Below are 16099 nucleotides of genomic sequence, written 5' to 3' on the forward strand. Positions count from 1 at the left end.
AAATTGGAGCCAGCCTCCAGGCTCATCGGCAGCCTTGGGGAGGCAGAGTCCCCACAGCACGGGAGGAGGTGCGAGCCTGGAGGTGTCCTTGAGGCACGGGCTTGAGCTGGCTGCAGGGGAGCGTACAGTGCCAGCTCTGCACAGCTCAGCTGCCCCTGCGGCATGCTTCCCTGCCTCACGAGTTGTTCCCCTGCTGGCACAGCCCTCTGTAGCCATCTCCTTTCCCTGCTTGCTCCCCAGTCCTGTCCCACGGGCATCCGCACAGGCTGCACTGGGCATCATAAATACTCTGGAAGGAGTCACACTGCTGTTGCAGAACCAGGCTTTCTCTCCCTGTTCTGCAGGGAGCATTGATCTTTGAGATACCAGCAGGACAGCTGCTAGGAAGCAATTCAAGATTAAATGTCCAGCACTGAATGACCTGCGGATCAGGGTGCCCATTGGGGAGAGCCCTGTCCCAGTGACCATCAGGTTGCTTGTCTGTGCAGCCAGTCTGGAGCCATTTTCTGTAGCTCAGTGTCACAGTTCAGTTATGTTAACAGCTGGAAGAAGTAATTAGTAGCAGCTCTGCAGAGAAAAGGGTTTTGCAAGCAGCAAAAGAATTTTAGAAACTCGCCAGCAAAAAATGTTAGGGTGAGCTCGGTTTAGAATTAATTTGGTTAGCCTGGAAGAGGACCAGAGCTGGACAGTCCCAAGGTAACATCCCCCGGTTGCATTTCAGGCTTTCCAAAGCTCTTCAGCCCCTGGCTGAGCAGGAGCAAGCCCCCTCCTCACTGTGCTGGGCAAAGCTGCATCATCTCTAGGTTGTCCGTGTGCTCCAACAGACTCAGGTTCCCGTTCACATCAGCCATTTGGATTACATGGCTAGAGATTCTTGACAGGTTGGTGAAGTGTAGATGCAATAAGTTGGATCAGCGCTGCTGTTTCCTTGTTGGATAACATTTTATCTCATTTTATGACAAATGTTGCAAAGGGAGCTGGTCCCAGAGGAGAGGTAGCGTTACTTGTCTGTATTCCTGGGGAGGGTCACGCTGCGGGCCCAGGAGATGGGCGCAGGTGGAGGCTTTACTGCAGCAGGGCTTAGACGTGGCCTGGTGGAGCAGCACACTCAGTGGGGGCCCATCTGGGTAAGAAGTGGCCTCAGGAGATTTCTAGATTCCTTGGCGATGACGAAAGTGGAGACAGTTGTGTTGCCTTGTTCTCCTGAGAGGAAAGCTCAGAAAATTGTGTTTCCAGTGATCAGCCCTGCTTCAGGCTGCTAGAGATCTGTTGCTGCAGTTTTGGGATGCGTGTGTGTTCTGTGGCTGTGAGATGCTCCCAGAGATGATTTTTCTTCCTGCAGGAAGGCATTAACCCTCTAGCTCTTGTCCCATCACCGGCAGCGTCCTTCAGGAGCTGCTCCTACTGCCTCTGCAGGTCCTGTCCCGTGGGGAGGAGCCCTGTCTTTGTGTCCTGCCACTCTCCCTGTTGCTGCCTGTGGCCTCCTGCTCTTACAGGGTCCCTGCAACCCTCTGGGCAGGTCCAGCTGTGATTCCCTCCCCCTCCTGCTCCAGAGGAACCGAAGCTGCCCTCAGCCTCTGCTCGGATGCCCAGAAGCCATCCCTATGTTGATTTATGTCAAAAACAGGGAGATCCAAAGCTGCAGGGTTTGGTTTTAACTCCAGTGCTGTGAAGCAGTACAGAGCTGCTGTTTTCAGGCACTGGCAGCCTCTCTGTGCTCTGGGAAGGAGTGCGTGCTGTGATGCTGCTGCTTTAACCCCTGCCTGTTTTCCACCATCCCCTTTTTTCTCTCTGCAGTCTGCAGCAGGAGGGCTGTCTGTTTTGACAAGCCCTTGAAACGGTGTACGTGCAAGAGGCATTCGCTCTCTAGCGGATGCAGGAGAAACTTGGGATGCTCTTTCTTCCTTGCGTGCTTTCCACAAGCCACACGATCCCCATGGCCCCTTCCCGAGGCTGGGGAAGAGGAGATAGAGGAGCCAGCCTGAGCACGTTCAGAAACGGCCTTTCAGGAGTGAATTACGCAGCAGCAGGAGGAAGGCTCCCGGCTGTTGGCACAGTCCCTCTCCTGCTTCTACCAGGGCAGACCCCGGGGGGCTCAGGGCGTTTGTCGTAGTGGATGGGCGTTTGCAAGCCCAGGAGGTGCTGAGCAGATGAAGGCTTGCTCACCCCCCAGCCCTGTGGGACGGCGGCGCCAGCGCCGTGCTGCCTGAGCTGTGCACGCCGTTGTGTCCCCGGGAGCCTGCGTGCCAGGTCCCCTGGGCACAGAGCAGCTGTCTCTTAGTCATGACTTGTTTCTAGCAGCATTAAGAGAAGCTTAGGGACTTTGAGGTTTTCCAAACCCCTTCAATTAACTTCTGGCTCACAGGATGCACAGTATTTGCCTGAATTTATGACCCATTTTTCCTTTAAATACAAGATTTTTTTTTTCCAAGGATGATTCAGTTTCTTAATGTTTTTCTAGCTAAAGGGCATCCTGTGCTTTGATATGAGGATGGGTTCGAAGAGCTCTGCTGGCACCGTGAGCAGACCCACACCTCTCAGGATGCAGCATTTTCCCCAGAGGTCTCCCAGGCAGAGCAAGCACCAGAAACGTTGTTCGGTTGAACTTTAGCCCTCTCATGGCTTTAGAAAGAGGTGAAAAAAAATTCTCTGGTCTTGGTTTGCAAAGCCAATGTTTATGTGGGCATGCCATTAAAAAGGTGCTGTGCCTGTGAGCCAGTGTTTAAAGGTTAGGGTCACAGTCATTTCCAAAACTGTGATTAGCTCATGTGCTTGGCAAATTCTGTTTTCATTGCAACTTTCCAGTCGTATAAATACAAAATCATCTTTTTTACCCGGTGTGCTTTTAAAATCATTTTAAAGCTGCCAAATTTGTTTTATGTCATTTTGAAAGAGAACGCTGCCTCTGCCGAGACCACACATGCCAAGCTACGGATTTGTGTAGGCTGCTCAAATGCTTGTGCAGCATTTGCAGTGCCCAGGTGAAGTCTCTACAGAAATGCAAAGTACCATCATTTTAATTGTTGCTACTTTTGTCTGCCTCTGAAAATAGGACGAGGACTGGGCTGACACTTTCAGTGTAGTGATGGCACCACGTAGCAAACGCCAGGATGTGGGCTGGAGGCAGAGACCAGCCTGACATCTCAAGAGTCAGGAAAACAGGAGATTTAAAGTCAGTTTACCAGGGGTTTGACGGCAGTGTCAGCCTTCCAAAATCCATCGTGCAGTGCAGACAGGACGTGTGTTGTTAGCCAGCAGCCTAACTGGGCCTGGCCACCCTGTGTGGACGGGACAGGCAGCAAAGCCTGTCCTTGAGCTGTTCTCCTCTCACCAACAGGTTCCCTTGCTGGAAAGGATGAGCCGGGAAGCCACATGGCTTCTTAAAAAAGCCATGTAATTGCTTGGATGGGCTCTCCTCTTGGGCTGGTTGGAGATGTTCTCCCTGTGCAGCAATCTCAACAAGTTGGCTGCTAGCCCGGTGGCCCTGAGACAGCTCCTGTTTTTGACATCAGAGCCTCTGTTCTCCCCACAGAGCCTGAGGAGCTGCAGGACCACCACAGCAGGCTGCCTGCCAGTCCCAGGCTCGCTCAGAGGCCGCATCACACCTCCTGCTGCCCACCTCTTGCCACCCTGTGGTGGAACATGACCTGAACCCCTTGCCTGGGCAGCCCCACGCCCAGACCGGCACCCAGCGGTGGCGATGGCACTGAAGCTGTGCTGAGCACCGTAGGCTGATACTCAGCAGGTTGCTTCTATTTGTGTGCAACAGGTTGAAGCCCCAGAAGAGACCGGGCAGCGGCGCGTCCCAGCCGTGTGAGAACATCGTGGTTGCTTACTACTTCTGCGGAGAGCCGATCCCCTACCGCACCCTCGTCAAAGGGCGCGTGGTGACACTGGGACAGTTCAAGGAGCTGCTGACCAAGAAAGGGAACTACAGGTAAGGGCTGTCTCCTGCCAAGGTGAAGGAGCCATGGTGGAGGTAGGTCGGGAGGGTCCTGGAGTTCTCCAGAGCCTTCCAGGAGGGCTCTCAGGCTGTGCTGCAGTGGGAATCCAGCAGCACAGTAAAAGATGCCTGGTTGCCACTGGAGGTTCCTGCACTTAAGAAAAATAAGTCCCAACATGAGCCAGGAATGTACTTTTTAAACAGGGGCAGAACCAGTACTTGCAGCAGCAATCCTGCCTCGTGTAAGGAGGGTTGTATTCGTGTTTGGCTGGAAAGGTTTGGTTGTTGAAGAGGCAGGTTACAGGAACATGGGAGATTGGGTTCTCTACCAGAAATGTCCTGCATCACAGTTCGTACCTTGAACAGACATGTCAGGGCTGCACGGTGTCCTGGGCTGGTAAGGAGCAGCAGCAACCAGTGCTTGATGATGTTCTGGAGAACCCTTCAGCTTCCAGAGCCATTTCAACTCCCAGGGTTGCCTCCAGTGAGGACAAACAGGTTGGGCCCTACTGGAGTCCCAGAGTGCCTGTCCTCTGCATGGCAGCCAGGCATGGGGTGTGTAGCTCTGCCAGTCACCCCTTCCTTGTCAGAGTGAAGACGGGTGGATGCTGGCCTCAGGCGCCTCCACATCTGCTGGAGCTGCTCCCCGTTCCCCATGAGCTCAGGGAGTGCTGTACCCTGTCTCTGGGTATGACCGGTGTCCCACGTGGCCACTCACCTCTCGCTGTCGCCGTGTTTCTGGGTTTCCAGGTATTACTTTAAGAAAGTGAGTGATGAGTTCGACTGTGGTGTGGTCTTCGAGGAGGTGCGGGAAGATGACACCATCCTGCCCATCTTCGAAGAGAAGATCATCGGGAAGGTGGAAAAGATCGACTAGGCGACTAGGCTGAGAGGCTGCGAAGGCTTTAAGGAAAGGACTGTGAAAGACTCTGGGACCGGAGGAGAAGGTCTGGGGCTGACGCTGGCGGTGCTACTCCAGCAGGTGCTGGGTGAGCCCGGGGCGGAGGGCAGCAGCCTGCTCTGCGCAAGCTGTTTTGCCAGTGGAAGTCGTTTCACCCCACGAACCTGCCAGTGGGAGCCTGGGCTCCCTCTCCATACCGAATATAAGTGTAATGTAGCATTGTACAGTGCATTAGAAAGTGTAATATGACCTTGTTTACTAAAGCTGCATATTTTTGATATATTGTAATAAAAGGAAAATATTTCCAATGTCACAGTGCTCTTATGTAAATGTAAAACGTACAGGTACTGCAGAATTCACCCAAAGTGTACAGCCATCCGTCAGACTCGGTGTGGTCCTCGCTTTCACAGCACCCTGCCCTGTCCCCTCCGTGTGGATGGCTCCTGAGCGACGCTGCTGCAGCGGGCAGAGCGCGCCTGGCCCAGCGAGCTGCTGTGCCCTGCTCGTGTGGAAGGCGTCGCTGCTCCAGAGGGGCCCTGCTCTGTGGTTCCTGCGCCCCTCCGAAGATTGCTGAGACGTTTTGAACAAGTCAGCCTCGTGCTTCCCTGGCAGTTGCAGCTACAGGACCTGGTAGGGTGGTTTTTCTCCTGAGCTTTCTGCAATTGAGTGACTCCCCGATGGAAAGAGGGGTCAGTGGCAGGTCTCAGTGCTGGGGGCTTCCCGTGGTGCCTTGTACCAGAGCTGCAGGGGACGGGGCGAGCTGGCAGGGCCGTGGGACATCCGTGAGGAGTGGTCCCCACCCCATGCTGTGGAGCTGGGGGCAGCAGGCTGGGTGCTGGCATCCCACATCCTGTGCTTGTCCTCCACATGTGCCCTGTTCCCGGAGAAGACCTTTCCTCCCAGGAGGGAGCAGCAGCTCCGCGGAGGGCTGGCACCCGTGCGCCCCATGCAGACGTGCTCAGGCCTCCAGTGCCAAAGTCAGGCTTCAGTCAAGGAGTCTTTTTAGGAGATGTAGTATGGGGAGGTAACCAGTGAGACACTTTAAGTATGAGGACAAAACCCATCTTTTTATGAGTCTTGAGGTTTTTTTTTTAGGTTCTGTGTCTCTGAGGGGGTCGTGTGAGAGCACTGCAGTCCAGTGCTAGGAGCGAAGGGAGTTGTTGATGCCATTTTGTGGGGCTCTTTTAGGGCCAGGTCACCCGAACACTGCACTCACTCTAAGGGTTAACCACCAGGGTGCAGACAGGGCTCCAGGCAGCCTCCTGGGATTACCTGCTCCCACCTGGGCTGCCCGCTCCCCCTGTCCCTGCCCACCAGCCCGGGCCGTACTCCAGGCCCAAGCAGCTGCAGCTCTGCACTGGCTCCTTCAGCCAGACCAGCCCCCTCGTGTCCCCCAAAACCAGCTCGTGGGGGGCTTCCACATCAGCTCTGGCCCTGCCCAGCTGCACGTCCCGGCTCTGCACTCTGCTGCTGCAGCACCTTGGAGCGTGGTGCAGCTGCCCGTGGGGCTGGGGGCCCTGTGTGCGTGGCACCACACGGGGATGTGACTCAGCCTATTGTATATGTCACCGAGTGCCTTTTAAACACGGTCCTGGGACTTGCCCATCACTATGTGAAGTCCAGCAAAATTTGCCATCGTTTTCAGCCAGGGAACAGCGTTATGAGCGTTTTTTTTCCTCCCTCTTTTTTTAAGGTCTGATCATGTTGTGTCTGGTGAGGTTGTTACCATGCCTGGGATTTCCGTCTCCCCCTTTTTTTCTCAGGGGGTTCCCTGTAAATATGTACATTTGCTAAGTGCAGCATCCTCCGCTGGCTGTGCAGCCCTGGCGATGTCTCCTGTGCATCCTCATGTGCTGACTTGTACAATGATCTTTTCAAAGGTACTTGGATAAAATGAAATAAAACCCCACAGCCCAACGCCTGCTGGTTTCTTCCTTCCCTGCGGAGCAGAGATCCAGGCCCAGGGGAGCCCGTTGGGGTGTCTGGTGGGTGGGACTGGTCGGGGAACCCACAGGGTGGACGTGGAGGCCACAGCCCCTCAGGGCCCTGTCCCCAGAGCCATTGCCCACAGCCTGAGAGCAGCAGGCACAGGGAAAGGGGACAGTACTGGGGGTTGTGGGGACACCAGGGGGTCCCAGAGGCTGTGAGCCAGAGTCTGGAGAAGCTCAAGGAATGTTTGGAGCCCTGTGGTGGGCCCAGGGCCCTGGGGAGGTGAAAGGACCCTTGTAGCACCCACCCCATGGGGTGTGCCCAGGGCCAAGGGCGAGGGCACGGTGCCTGGTGTCCTGAGAGCAGCAGTATGAGACCTGCACCAGGCCCTTAGCATGGGTACAGGGATGATGCTGGTGCCAGCCATCTCTGGTGAACCAGGGTCTGTCCCACGTGGCTGCAGGGTGGGAACCGGGCCTGTGGCTGAGCTGTCCCATGGGGGAGACTTCCTGGGTTCAGCTTGTAGGCAGGGGGCTCTGTCCCCTGACCCCCAGATGTGAACCCCCTGTGTTCACCCTGTCCCCTTAGATGCCACCGAGTACCACGTGCCCCTGGCCAGAGCAAATGTGGCACCCCTGGGGTGAGTGGGGGCTGCCGGCAGCTGCACCCCCATGCTGCAGAGCTGCAGACAAAGACCAGAGCCCACGTTGTTTCCAGGGCGTTTATAGCACCCACGCACGTGGGACAGGGCTCACAGCTCATCCCGGGCCTCAGCCGTGCCTGACGGACTCGGCTCCTCTGTGCCTGTGCTGTTCTCAGGGGTCTTGGTCACCTGCAGAAGGTGGTGGTAAGACAAGGATGGCCACGCACACCCCGTCCCCGTCCTGCTGTGGGGCAGAGCAGGGTCCATCCCCTGCCCAGCAGGGGCTTGGAGCCATCCTGGGGTGGATGGAAACCCCTCCCCAGGGAAAGGGGGACCATACTGACCACAGGTGGCTCCTCAGGCAGCGTCCCCCCATTTTCCAGGAATTTGGAGAAGGTCTCCACGTCTCGGGTGCTCCTATACTCGATCATCTGGAGTCACGGAACAGAAGGAGGATAAGGAATGATGCCCGTGCCCAGCCCCCTTCCCAGATGCCCCACTCATGCCTTGTACCCTACCTTCCTGCCCGGCCCAGCAGGGAAATAGTGCAGTGTGGGGTAACCCCTGATGGTGAGGTTCTCCAGCTCATTGGCCGTGGCATCCATCTCAGCAATGACAATGTCCTCGTGGTCCTTGTAGCGCTCACCCAGCTCCTCCCAAGCAGCCGCCATCTCCTTGCAGTGGGAGCACCACGGCGCATCTGCACGACAGGCACAATGCTGGGAGGACACCCTGGCTGAGCGAGGGGGCCAGGATTTGGGGCTGCCGGGTTCCTCAGGTGAGGGCCTGGCGTGGGAAGGGGGCTCAGCCCTCAGCCCCCTGATGGAGCTCAGGAAGGGTCACAGGGAGCCACAGCACTTACAGAATTTCACAAAGACGTTCTTGGTCTCATCAAATGCCACCTGCTCAAAGGTCTTCCCCACGAGGACTTTAACAGGCCGCGTGTCCCAGTCCTCAGGGGGCGTCTGGCTCAGCAGATGGGGCTGTGGGGACAACCAGGATGGCCACAGCCCATGGTGAGCAGTGCTAGGACACAGGCATCAGGGGCCAGGGTTTGCCAGGAACATCCCCCCACCACCACCTGCAGACCCAGCAGATCCAGGCACGCCAGGACCAGTTGCCAAACGCCATCCCCACCACCCCAGTGTGGTACCCAGCCCTGTTCAGCATTCCTGTGCTGACTTCTGGACCATCTCTTCCCTGCTCCCCCTCTACTTTCATCCCATCATGTGTGGCTCAATGTTGATGATCTCCTGCCTCATTTTCCATAAAGTTTTTTTTTTTTTTCCTTGCACAGTCAGTTGCAGGACAAGCTGGACTCGTGCAAAGCATTTGACACTGTCCCCCATTATATCCTTGTCTCTAAACTGGAGAGACAATTTGGTGGATGGACCTTTTGGTAGGTAAGGAATCAGTTGGATGGTCACACTCAACGAGTTGCAGTCAACAGCTCAGTGTCATGGTGGAAATCAGTAACAAGCAGTGTTCCTCAGGGGTTAGTACTGGGACCAGCGCTGTTTAACAGCTCTACTAGTGACATGGGCAGCGGGATTGATGATGAAAGACACCAAGCTGTGTGGTGAGGGACCTGGACAAGCCTGAGAGGTGGGCCTGTGCAATCCTTCAGAAGTTCAACAAGGCCAAGTGCACCTGGGCTGGGGCAATCCCAATCATAAATTTGGGCTGGGGCAATCCCAAGCATAATCCAGGCTGGGTGGAGAATGGATTGAGAGCAGCCCTGAGGAGAAGGACTTGGGGGTGTTGCTGAATGAGAAGCTCAACATGAGCCCGCAATGCGTATTGGCAGCCCGGAAAGCCAACTGTATCCTGGGCTGCACCAACAGCAGCATGGCCAGCAGGGCGAGGGAGGGGATTGTCCCCCTCTGCTCCGCTTTCATGAGACCCCACCTAGAGCCCTGCACTCAGCTCTGGGCCCCCCAGCACAAGAAGGACTATGATGTATTAGAATGAGTCCAGAGGAGACTGCAAAGTGGCTGGACCACATCTCCTACAAAGGCTGAGGGAGCTGGGGTTGTTCAGCCTGGAGACGAGAAGGCTGCAGGGACACCTTACAGTGGCTTTCCAGTACCTAAAGGGGGCTGCAGGAAAGGTGGGGAGGGACTCTGTGTCAGGGGGTGTAGTGATAGGACAAGGGGGAATGGCTTTAAACTAAAAGAGGGGAGGTTTGGGTTAGCTATTCAGAAGAAATTCTTTACTGTGAGGGTGCTGAGGCACTGGCACAGGTTGCACAGAGAAGCTGTGGATGCCCCATCCCTGGAAGTGTTTGAAACCAGGCTGGATGGGGCTTTGGGCAGCCTGGTCTGGTGGGAGGGGCAGAGGGGTTGGAATTAGAAGGTCTGTAAGGTCCCTTCCAACCCAAACCATTCTATGACTATATAAGCCCCAGATCCTCAGCTCTGGCTGCACAAGTATCAGTGAGCAGCCACGGCTCTCTCACCTTGACCTTGCCGTCCAGCACCGCCTGCACAAAGTCCCGCACGGCTGTGGCCGAGAAGGCATCCTCAGCCATCTGGTACTTGCGGTTGTTCTCCATCTTGATGAAGCGCAAGGTGGGGGCATCCGCAGGGGTCATGCCGAAGAAGGACAGGACAGTGGCACCGTACCCATCCACGTCCACCACTACAAAGAGCACCTGGGCAGAGGGACAGGCAGCACTGAGGCCAGGGAGCCTCAGGGGTCCTCGCCGTGCCCACCCCCACCCCCAGGCTGCCTCACCTTTCCCCGAAAATTGCTGGCAGCCTTGCGGAAGTCATCCCGCAGCGCCAGCTGCTCCTCCACGGTCTTGTTGAGAAAGAGCAGCATGTGGTGGGGGATATTGGCACCGAAGATGCGGCTGGAGGTCTGCGGGGAGCGGGAGGATGGTGAGGGCTGGGATACCCTGCGGCTGGTGCTGGGGACAGGGTGGGACGGGGGCCGTACCTCGTTGGAGAACTCCATCACCAGCTCCAGGCTGTGCACACGGAGCAGCCGGGTGAGCTCGGCTGCGTTCAGCCCCTGTGCTGGGTCCACAGGGAAGTCCGTCCGTTCCTCGTCAAACTGCCAGGACGCGGGCCAGTGAGCGCCAGGGGTCCCCACCATGGACCCCCCACCCTCCCCAGCCCTGCTCACCTTCTTGAAGAGGCAGACCGTGTCAACTGACAGCCCATACGCCTCAAAGAGCTCGTCCGCCTTGGTCACACCGAACGCCACGTCCACCACCTCACCAGCCGCCTCATAGAACGCCTGGGCCGCCTCGCCCTGCAGGTCCTGCATGGCCCCACCATGAGACCTGCCCTGGCCCTGGCCCAGCCCCGGCCTGGTCCATGGCCCACCTTGAAGAAGCCCACGACCACGATGTCCTGGGCGTTGATGAAGGCGGCCGCGGTGTCGGTGTCCTGCAGCAGCGTGGTGCTGGGGCCGGCCCGACGCTGCATCCAGCGCACGATGCCCTCGGCGTCCATGCGGCCTGCAGCGGGGCTGCCACCATCACCACAGGCACCCACCCGCCGTCACCAGGCTGCCAACCCCCCAGCCCAGGCCACCACCACCACCACGAGGCTGCCGGCTGTCACCTCCTTCACCATCGCTGCCACCCACTCGCTGTCACCACACTGCCACCCCTTCACCACCCTGCGCCCCTCCCGCTGCCCCCCCGCTGTGGATGCCACCGCCTTCACGCGGTGCCGTGGCCCTACCGCTGTAGGCGAGGGGATGAGTGCGGTTGCCATCACGGAAGAGCTTGAGCGTGGGGTAGGCGTGGATGCCAAACTCATTGCTCAGGGCTGTCTGCGCCGTGGCGTCCACCTTGCCCAGCCGCACTGCCTCCGACCCGTTCCTCAGCCTGGCAGCTGCCTGGGCAAACTCGGGGGCCAGCCTCTGGCAGTGCCCGCACCACGGTGCATCTGCATGGAGGCCCAGTGTCACCCACAGAGAGCCCAGCACGTGTGGGGGTGTCCCTCGTCCCCAGGGTGGGGCTCAGTGGGTGGCCAAGGACATGTCACACTTGAGCCTGGCATGCTCCAGCACACGCCCACACTCTTCTGTGTCCCACACCCCTTGTGTCCCTGCCCCATATCCCATGCCCCTGCCCTGTGGCCCTGCCTCACACCGTGTGCTCTTGCACCAAACCCTATGTCCCCGTGTTGTCACGCTGTGCCCCTGCCCCTCTTACCCATACCCATAGCCCTGTTGTCCCCATGCCCCTGCCCCACACCTCTGCCCCCTGCCCTGCACTCACAGCTCTGCCCTGTACCCCTGCCTGTCCCCAGCCCCTGCCCTCACCCAGGACACTTACAGAACTCCACCAGCAGCAGGCTGAACTCGCTCAAGGCACGGGCAAAGTTGTGCTCGTGAAGCACCAGGACACTGTCCTCCTCCACGAGCTCATCCGAGATCACATCGTCATCTTCATCCTCCTCCTCCTCTGCCACCACCTCCCCATCATCATCCTTGCCCTCAGGCCCCTCGCTGTCCCCCCAGGCCGGGCCCAGCCAGGCCAGCGAGAGCACCAAGAGCCAAAGCAGCCGGGCCCCGGAGCCTCGCATGGTGCCACCGCTGCCAGACGCCACTGCCAAAGCCGGCGCACGGGGGAGAGGGGCCAGATAAGGGCCCCGGGGCGGGTGGTGCCGGTCCCCAGGAGCTCGTGGCCCTCCGCTACTGGCTGCCCAGCACCACAGATAAGGCAGCGGGACCAGGTGGCTGTTTTCCAGCCACCCCGTCTCCGCAGCGGGACCTGGCCCAGGGACAAAGAACAGCCGCGGGATGGGCGGGCAAAGGCAAGGGGCGCGTGGACACAGCAGTAAGAGACAAGTCTGTACGGTTTAATGGCGATGGAAGAGCACAGCCTGCCACCGGGCAGTCGGACAGGGCCGGCAGCTCGGCACCGCGCGGTGGTCCCGTCCCACGCGGCCGGGCAGGCCCCGCTCAGCGCTACAGCAGGTTCACAGCCACAGACCCAGCGATGGAGATGCCGCAAGGACGAGTCGGGCGTCAGTATTAAAAAAAAACAGCAATTAAAAATAACTTTGGTTGCGAAGACCACGACCGTGGGTGCCCGCTTGCTAAGGGACCCCCCCACACCTTAACATGAATGGGGCGAGCGCGGCAGCGCCGGCGGGCAGCAAGGGGTCCCCGGGGCCGCGGGAGCCGCGTCCCCGAGCTGGCAGAAGGCGGGGGTGCGGGGCTGGGGGGGTCAGTCCTCCCAGGCCTTCTTTATGCACAGGCCCCACTCCCAGGAGAGGTGCTCCGTCTTGTCATCATCGGTGACCAGGGAGCGGACGCGGTAGGAGCCGCGCACCAGCCGGCCCCGGGGCACCTCCTCAGCTGGCGTCACCACCTCATACTCCTCGGCCCGCGGCGCGTAGCTGCCCACCATGAAGACATCGCGGTCCACTGGGTGAGAAGGCAAGAGGGGGACGAGTGAGCGGGGCCGGGGCGGCAGAGCCCCCATCCCTGGCCCCGGCCCCCACTCACCCGGCCGGCCGCGGCGGTACGTGAGGTGCAGGCACTTCAGCCCGCAGACGATCTCCCTGTTCACCTGCAAGGCAGAGGGCAGGGGTGCTGCGGCATGGCATGGTGTGGTGTCCCCCACCTCATTCTGGGGTCCCCTGGGCTTTGAGGTGCCCCCCTCTTCCCCACCCCCACAGCCCTGTAAGGCACTACACCAGGATCTGGCCTCTCAGTCAGAACTGGGCACTGAGCAGGAGAAAAGGTGGCGGGGACCCCGGCTGGCAGTGGTGCTGGGGAGGAAGGATTGTCGGGGTGGGCAGGGACCCCCAGAGGGGCAAAGAGCCAGAGGCGGGCAAGGGGCAGAGACTCCGTGGCAGCAGGGACCCGTGGATGGCAGAATGCACCCTGTGGGGCAGCAGTAGGGCCGTGCCCAGCTCAGCCGGTGGGCACAGGGCACCCCACATCCACCTTACCTTGAAGGACACCTTCACCCTGTAGTCCACCCCCTCCTTCAGCACAAAGGGACGGCTCTGCAGCACCTCCAGGTCTCCTGCAGTGGGAGGCAGCCCCATCAGCCCGGAACCCCTTCCTCCTCCTCCCTCCCACCATGGGAGCCCCTCCACCAGCGCTCACCTGTAAGGTCCATGGTGATGGGCCCCGGCGCCTGCTCGCACATCAGGGTGAGCTTTGTCACCTGCACGTTGGGCACGCTGGCATCTAGGGACAAAAGGCAGGGTGCAGGCCTTACCCAGCCCACACAGAGCTGGCACCTCCAGTATAGAGCAGCTGTGCTGTGTGCCCCCAGGGCCTTCCCTGCCCACACACCCCTGCAGCATCCCAAAGGGCTGCGGTGCCCACAGTTCGGAGCCAGTGGACAGCAGGCAGCCCAGGCAGGGCTCAGGGACATCTCAGGCCAGCCCAAACCTCGGCATCAAACCCACCCATGTGCACCCCACTGGTCTGCACGCACCTCCCCAGCTCCCGTGCACCCCCTTGGCTGGGGCATCGGGTGCTGCGCCCCAGGCAGACATGGGGAGCAGCACAAGGCCAGGTGGGTGCTGTGGGGTTTGGGGTCACCGCCTGGCTGGGGGGCCCAGCGCCGACAGCCACGAGCTGTCAGCCCCCGCAGCCGCTCGCTCCATCTCTGTCATCCCAATGAATTCCCCGGTCCCTTGTACCCGTTCCTATGGAAACTGCGGCGGTGATCCTGTAACCAAGGCAACCGGGGTCCCCGGGCAGCCGTTCCCGTTGCAGCAGGGGAATGCCGGTGTCTCCGTGCAGCGGGGTGGGCGCAGGCAGACGGCACCCACAGGGATGCCCCAGCTCCCTGCACCCGCCGAGGCTGCATCGCCTGGCACAAGGTGCCGGGGGTGCTCGGGGCACCCAGCCCTAGCCCGCGGCCCCCGGCCTTACCCACGGCCGCGGGGATGGTGCCCAGTAGTGCCTGCTTGTACTTCCGCAGGCTCTCATCCCCCGGGTCCAGCTGCTGGATCTCCTGCAGGCTCTTCTTCGCCGGCGTCTTGTACGCCAGGGCCACGTCGGCATCGTCCTCCTCCTCCAGCGACAGCGTCACCCCCTCCTTGTCAGCCATGATGTCTGCGGGGGACAGGCAGTGGCAGTCCCGCCCTGGGGACACCCCAGGGGACCCCCCGCAAGCCCCGGGGACACACAGGGGTTGCTGGGCTGTGGGGGGGGACTTAGCTCAGGTACCCCCCAAATGAATGTGGGCCATCATCTCCCCATCTTTTGCAGCCACATTGTCTCCCTTGCCTCAGGACTGTGGGGACACCGCCAGGCTGCGTGTCCCCGGGGCTCGGTGGCACAGCTGAGCCCAGAGGCGTTGCCGCCAGCTGCGTTTCCGCACGGTCATGAAGCGAGACGAGCCCGTGCCTACGTGGTGCACAGCTCAGGGCACGTTTGCAACCCGCCGTGGCCTGCAGGCTCCCCGCGTGCCTGGGCACCCAGGGAGGTCCTCGGCACCGCACCGCAGCCCCTGCTCCAACCCTGCTGGGCAGCCGCCAGCCCCATCTCCTGCCCCAAACCACCAGCAGCTGCAGGTACAGGGTGCAAAGAAAAAAATTAAAAATAATAATTAAAAAAAAAAAACACAGGTCTGAGTCAAGCAGCGGCTCTGGTGGGTGCCAGCCAGCTGGGGGGGTGGCGCACACACAAAGGCGGGTGATGCTCCTGCAGCCAGGGGGTTCGGGGCCCCTGCCCTGCCCTGCCCTGCCTGCCGCATCCCCCCCCTGCCCTTCCCTGGAAGCCCCAGCCTGGGGGAAGAAGGGGCCGCCGCGCTCAGCCCCCAGCCCCCGGGGTGAGCCGAGCGGGTCCCCGGGGCAGCAGCGGGGCCGGGCACAGCGCGGGGGCCCCGGCCGCATCCCCAGGCCCGGCCGCGCACAGACGGACCCCCCCGGGGGCTCGCCCAGCGCCGGGTGCCGCAGGCCGGGCTGCAACGGGGCGGGAGGGGGGGCGGCCCGAGGAGACCCCCGGCGCCGTCCCCCGCTCCCGGTCCCGTTGCGATGCTCACCTGTTGGCTGCCGGGGGCGATGCTCGGGCCGGCCCCGGGGCGCTGCCCACCCCCGCGCCCCCCGGGCGCTGCCCACCCCCGAGCCCCCCGCTGCGGGGGCCGCGCTCCCCGGCCCCGCCGCCGCTCACCTCGGTAGCACAGCGCCAGCCACAGCAGCTCCAGGAGCTGCCCGCCGGCCTCGCACACATCCAGGCCGAGCATGGCCGGGGCCGGGCCGGGCCCAGCGCTCCCGGGGGCGTCGCGAAAGACCGGGGCTGGGGGAGCGCCCCGATGGGGGGGGGGGGTGATGCCCGCTGCTCTGCTCCCGGGGCGCGGCTCCGCCGCCTCCCGCTGCTCTCCCCGGGGCCCGGGGACGGGGACGGGGCCGCGCTCGTTCCCGGCGCTGCCCGGCGCTGCGCTCCCCCCGCTGCGCTCGGCGGTGCCCGGCGCGGCCCGGCGGGGCGGCGGCGGCGGCTCCCGCAGACGCGGCGGCTCCGCTGCCCGCCCCCGCCCGCCCCCGCCCCTCGGCGCCGGGCGGCTCCAGCCCCGCCGCTCATGGGCGGCGAGACTGCAGTGAGCTCATCCGCCGTGCGCGCCGGCACCGCGCCTGCCCGCCCCCGGGGCGCCCTGCCCGCACCCTGCCCGCATCCCCCCGCACCCTGCCCGCACCCTGCCCGCGGCTCCATCCCCTGCCCGCACCCGGGAGCGAGCCCCGAGCGCCTGCTGCCT

At 61.1% G+C, this 16099-nt stretch overlaps 3 protein-coding genes across 4 annotated transcripts in view; 1 reads left to right on the plus strand and 2 right to left on the minus strand.

Annotated features, from left to right (window-relative positions):
* Positions 1-5299, plus strand: part of AXIN1 (axin 1) — a 75271-nt gene extending 69972 nt beyond the window's left edge. For both annotated transcript variants that reach the window (XM_032197956.1, XM_032197957.1), the window contains 2 exons: positions 3770-3937; positions 4694-5299. In XM_032197956.1, the coding sequence (XP_032053847.1) occupies positions 3770-3937; positions 4694-4820 (295 nt within the window). In that variant the 3' untranslated portion in view covers positions 4821-5299. The remainder of the gene's footprint in view (positions 1-3769; positions 3938-4693) is intronic.
* A 2225-nt stretch (positions 5300-7524) lies between these two features.
* Positions 7525-11960, minus strand: PDIA2 (protein disulfide isomerase family A member 2). The gene is made up of 11 exons (XM_032197842.1): positions 11711-11960; positions 11112-11318; positions 10749-10882; positions 10546-10683; positions 10357-10473; positions 10153-10278; positions 9875-10069; positions 8279-8399; positions 7935-8116; positions 7761-7847; positions 7525-7605 (listed from the first exon to the last, which is right to left on the minus strand). The coding sequence occupies exons 1-11, from the start codon at positions 11958-11960 to the stop codon at positions 7525-7527; spliced, it is 1638 nt and encodes a 545-aa protein (XP_032053733.1).
* Positions 11961-12215: 255 nt separating this feature from the next.
* On the minus strand, positions 12216-15805 carry ARHGDIG (Rho GDP dissociation inhibitor gamma). Its single transcript, XM_032197940.1, has 6 exons — positions 15520-15805; positions 14278-14460; positions 13498-13581; positions 13338-13414; positions 12889-12952; positions 12216-12807 (listed from the first exon to the last, which is right to left on the minus strand). Exons 1-6 carry the CDS (start codon positions 15590-15592, stop codon positions 12608-12610), a joined length of 681 nt encoding a protein of 226 aa, XP_032053831.1. The 5' UTR covers positions 15593-15805; the 3' UTR covers positions 12216-12607.
* Positions 15806-16099: the final 294 nt, after the last annotated feature.

Source organism: Aythya fuligula, chromosome 15 (assembly GCF_009819795.1).
Source record: "Aythya fuligula isolate bAytFul2 chromosome 15, bAytFul2.pri, whole genome shotgun sequence".
Classification (NCBI taxonomy): Eukaryota; Metazoa; Chordata; class Aves; order Anseriformes; family Anatidae; genus Aythya; species Aythya fuligula.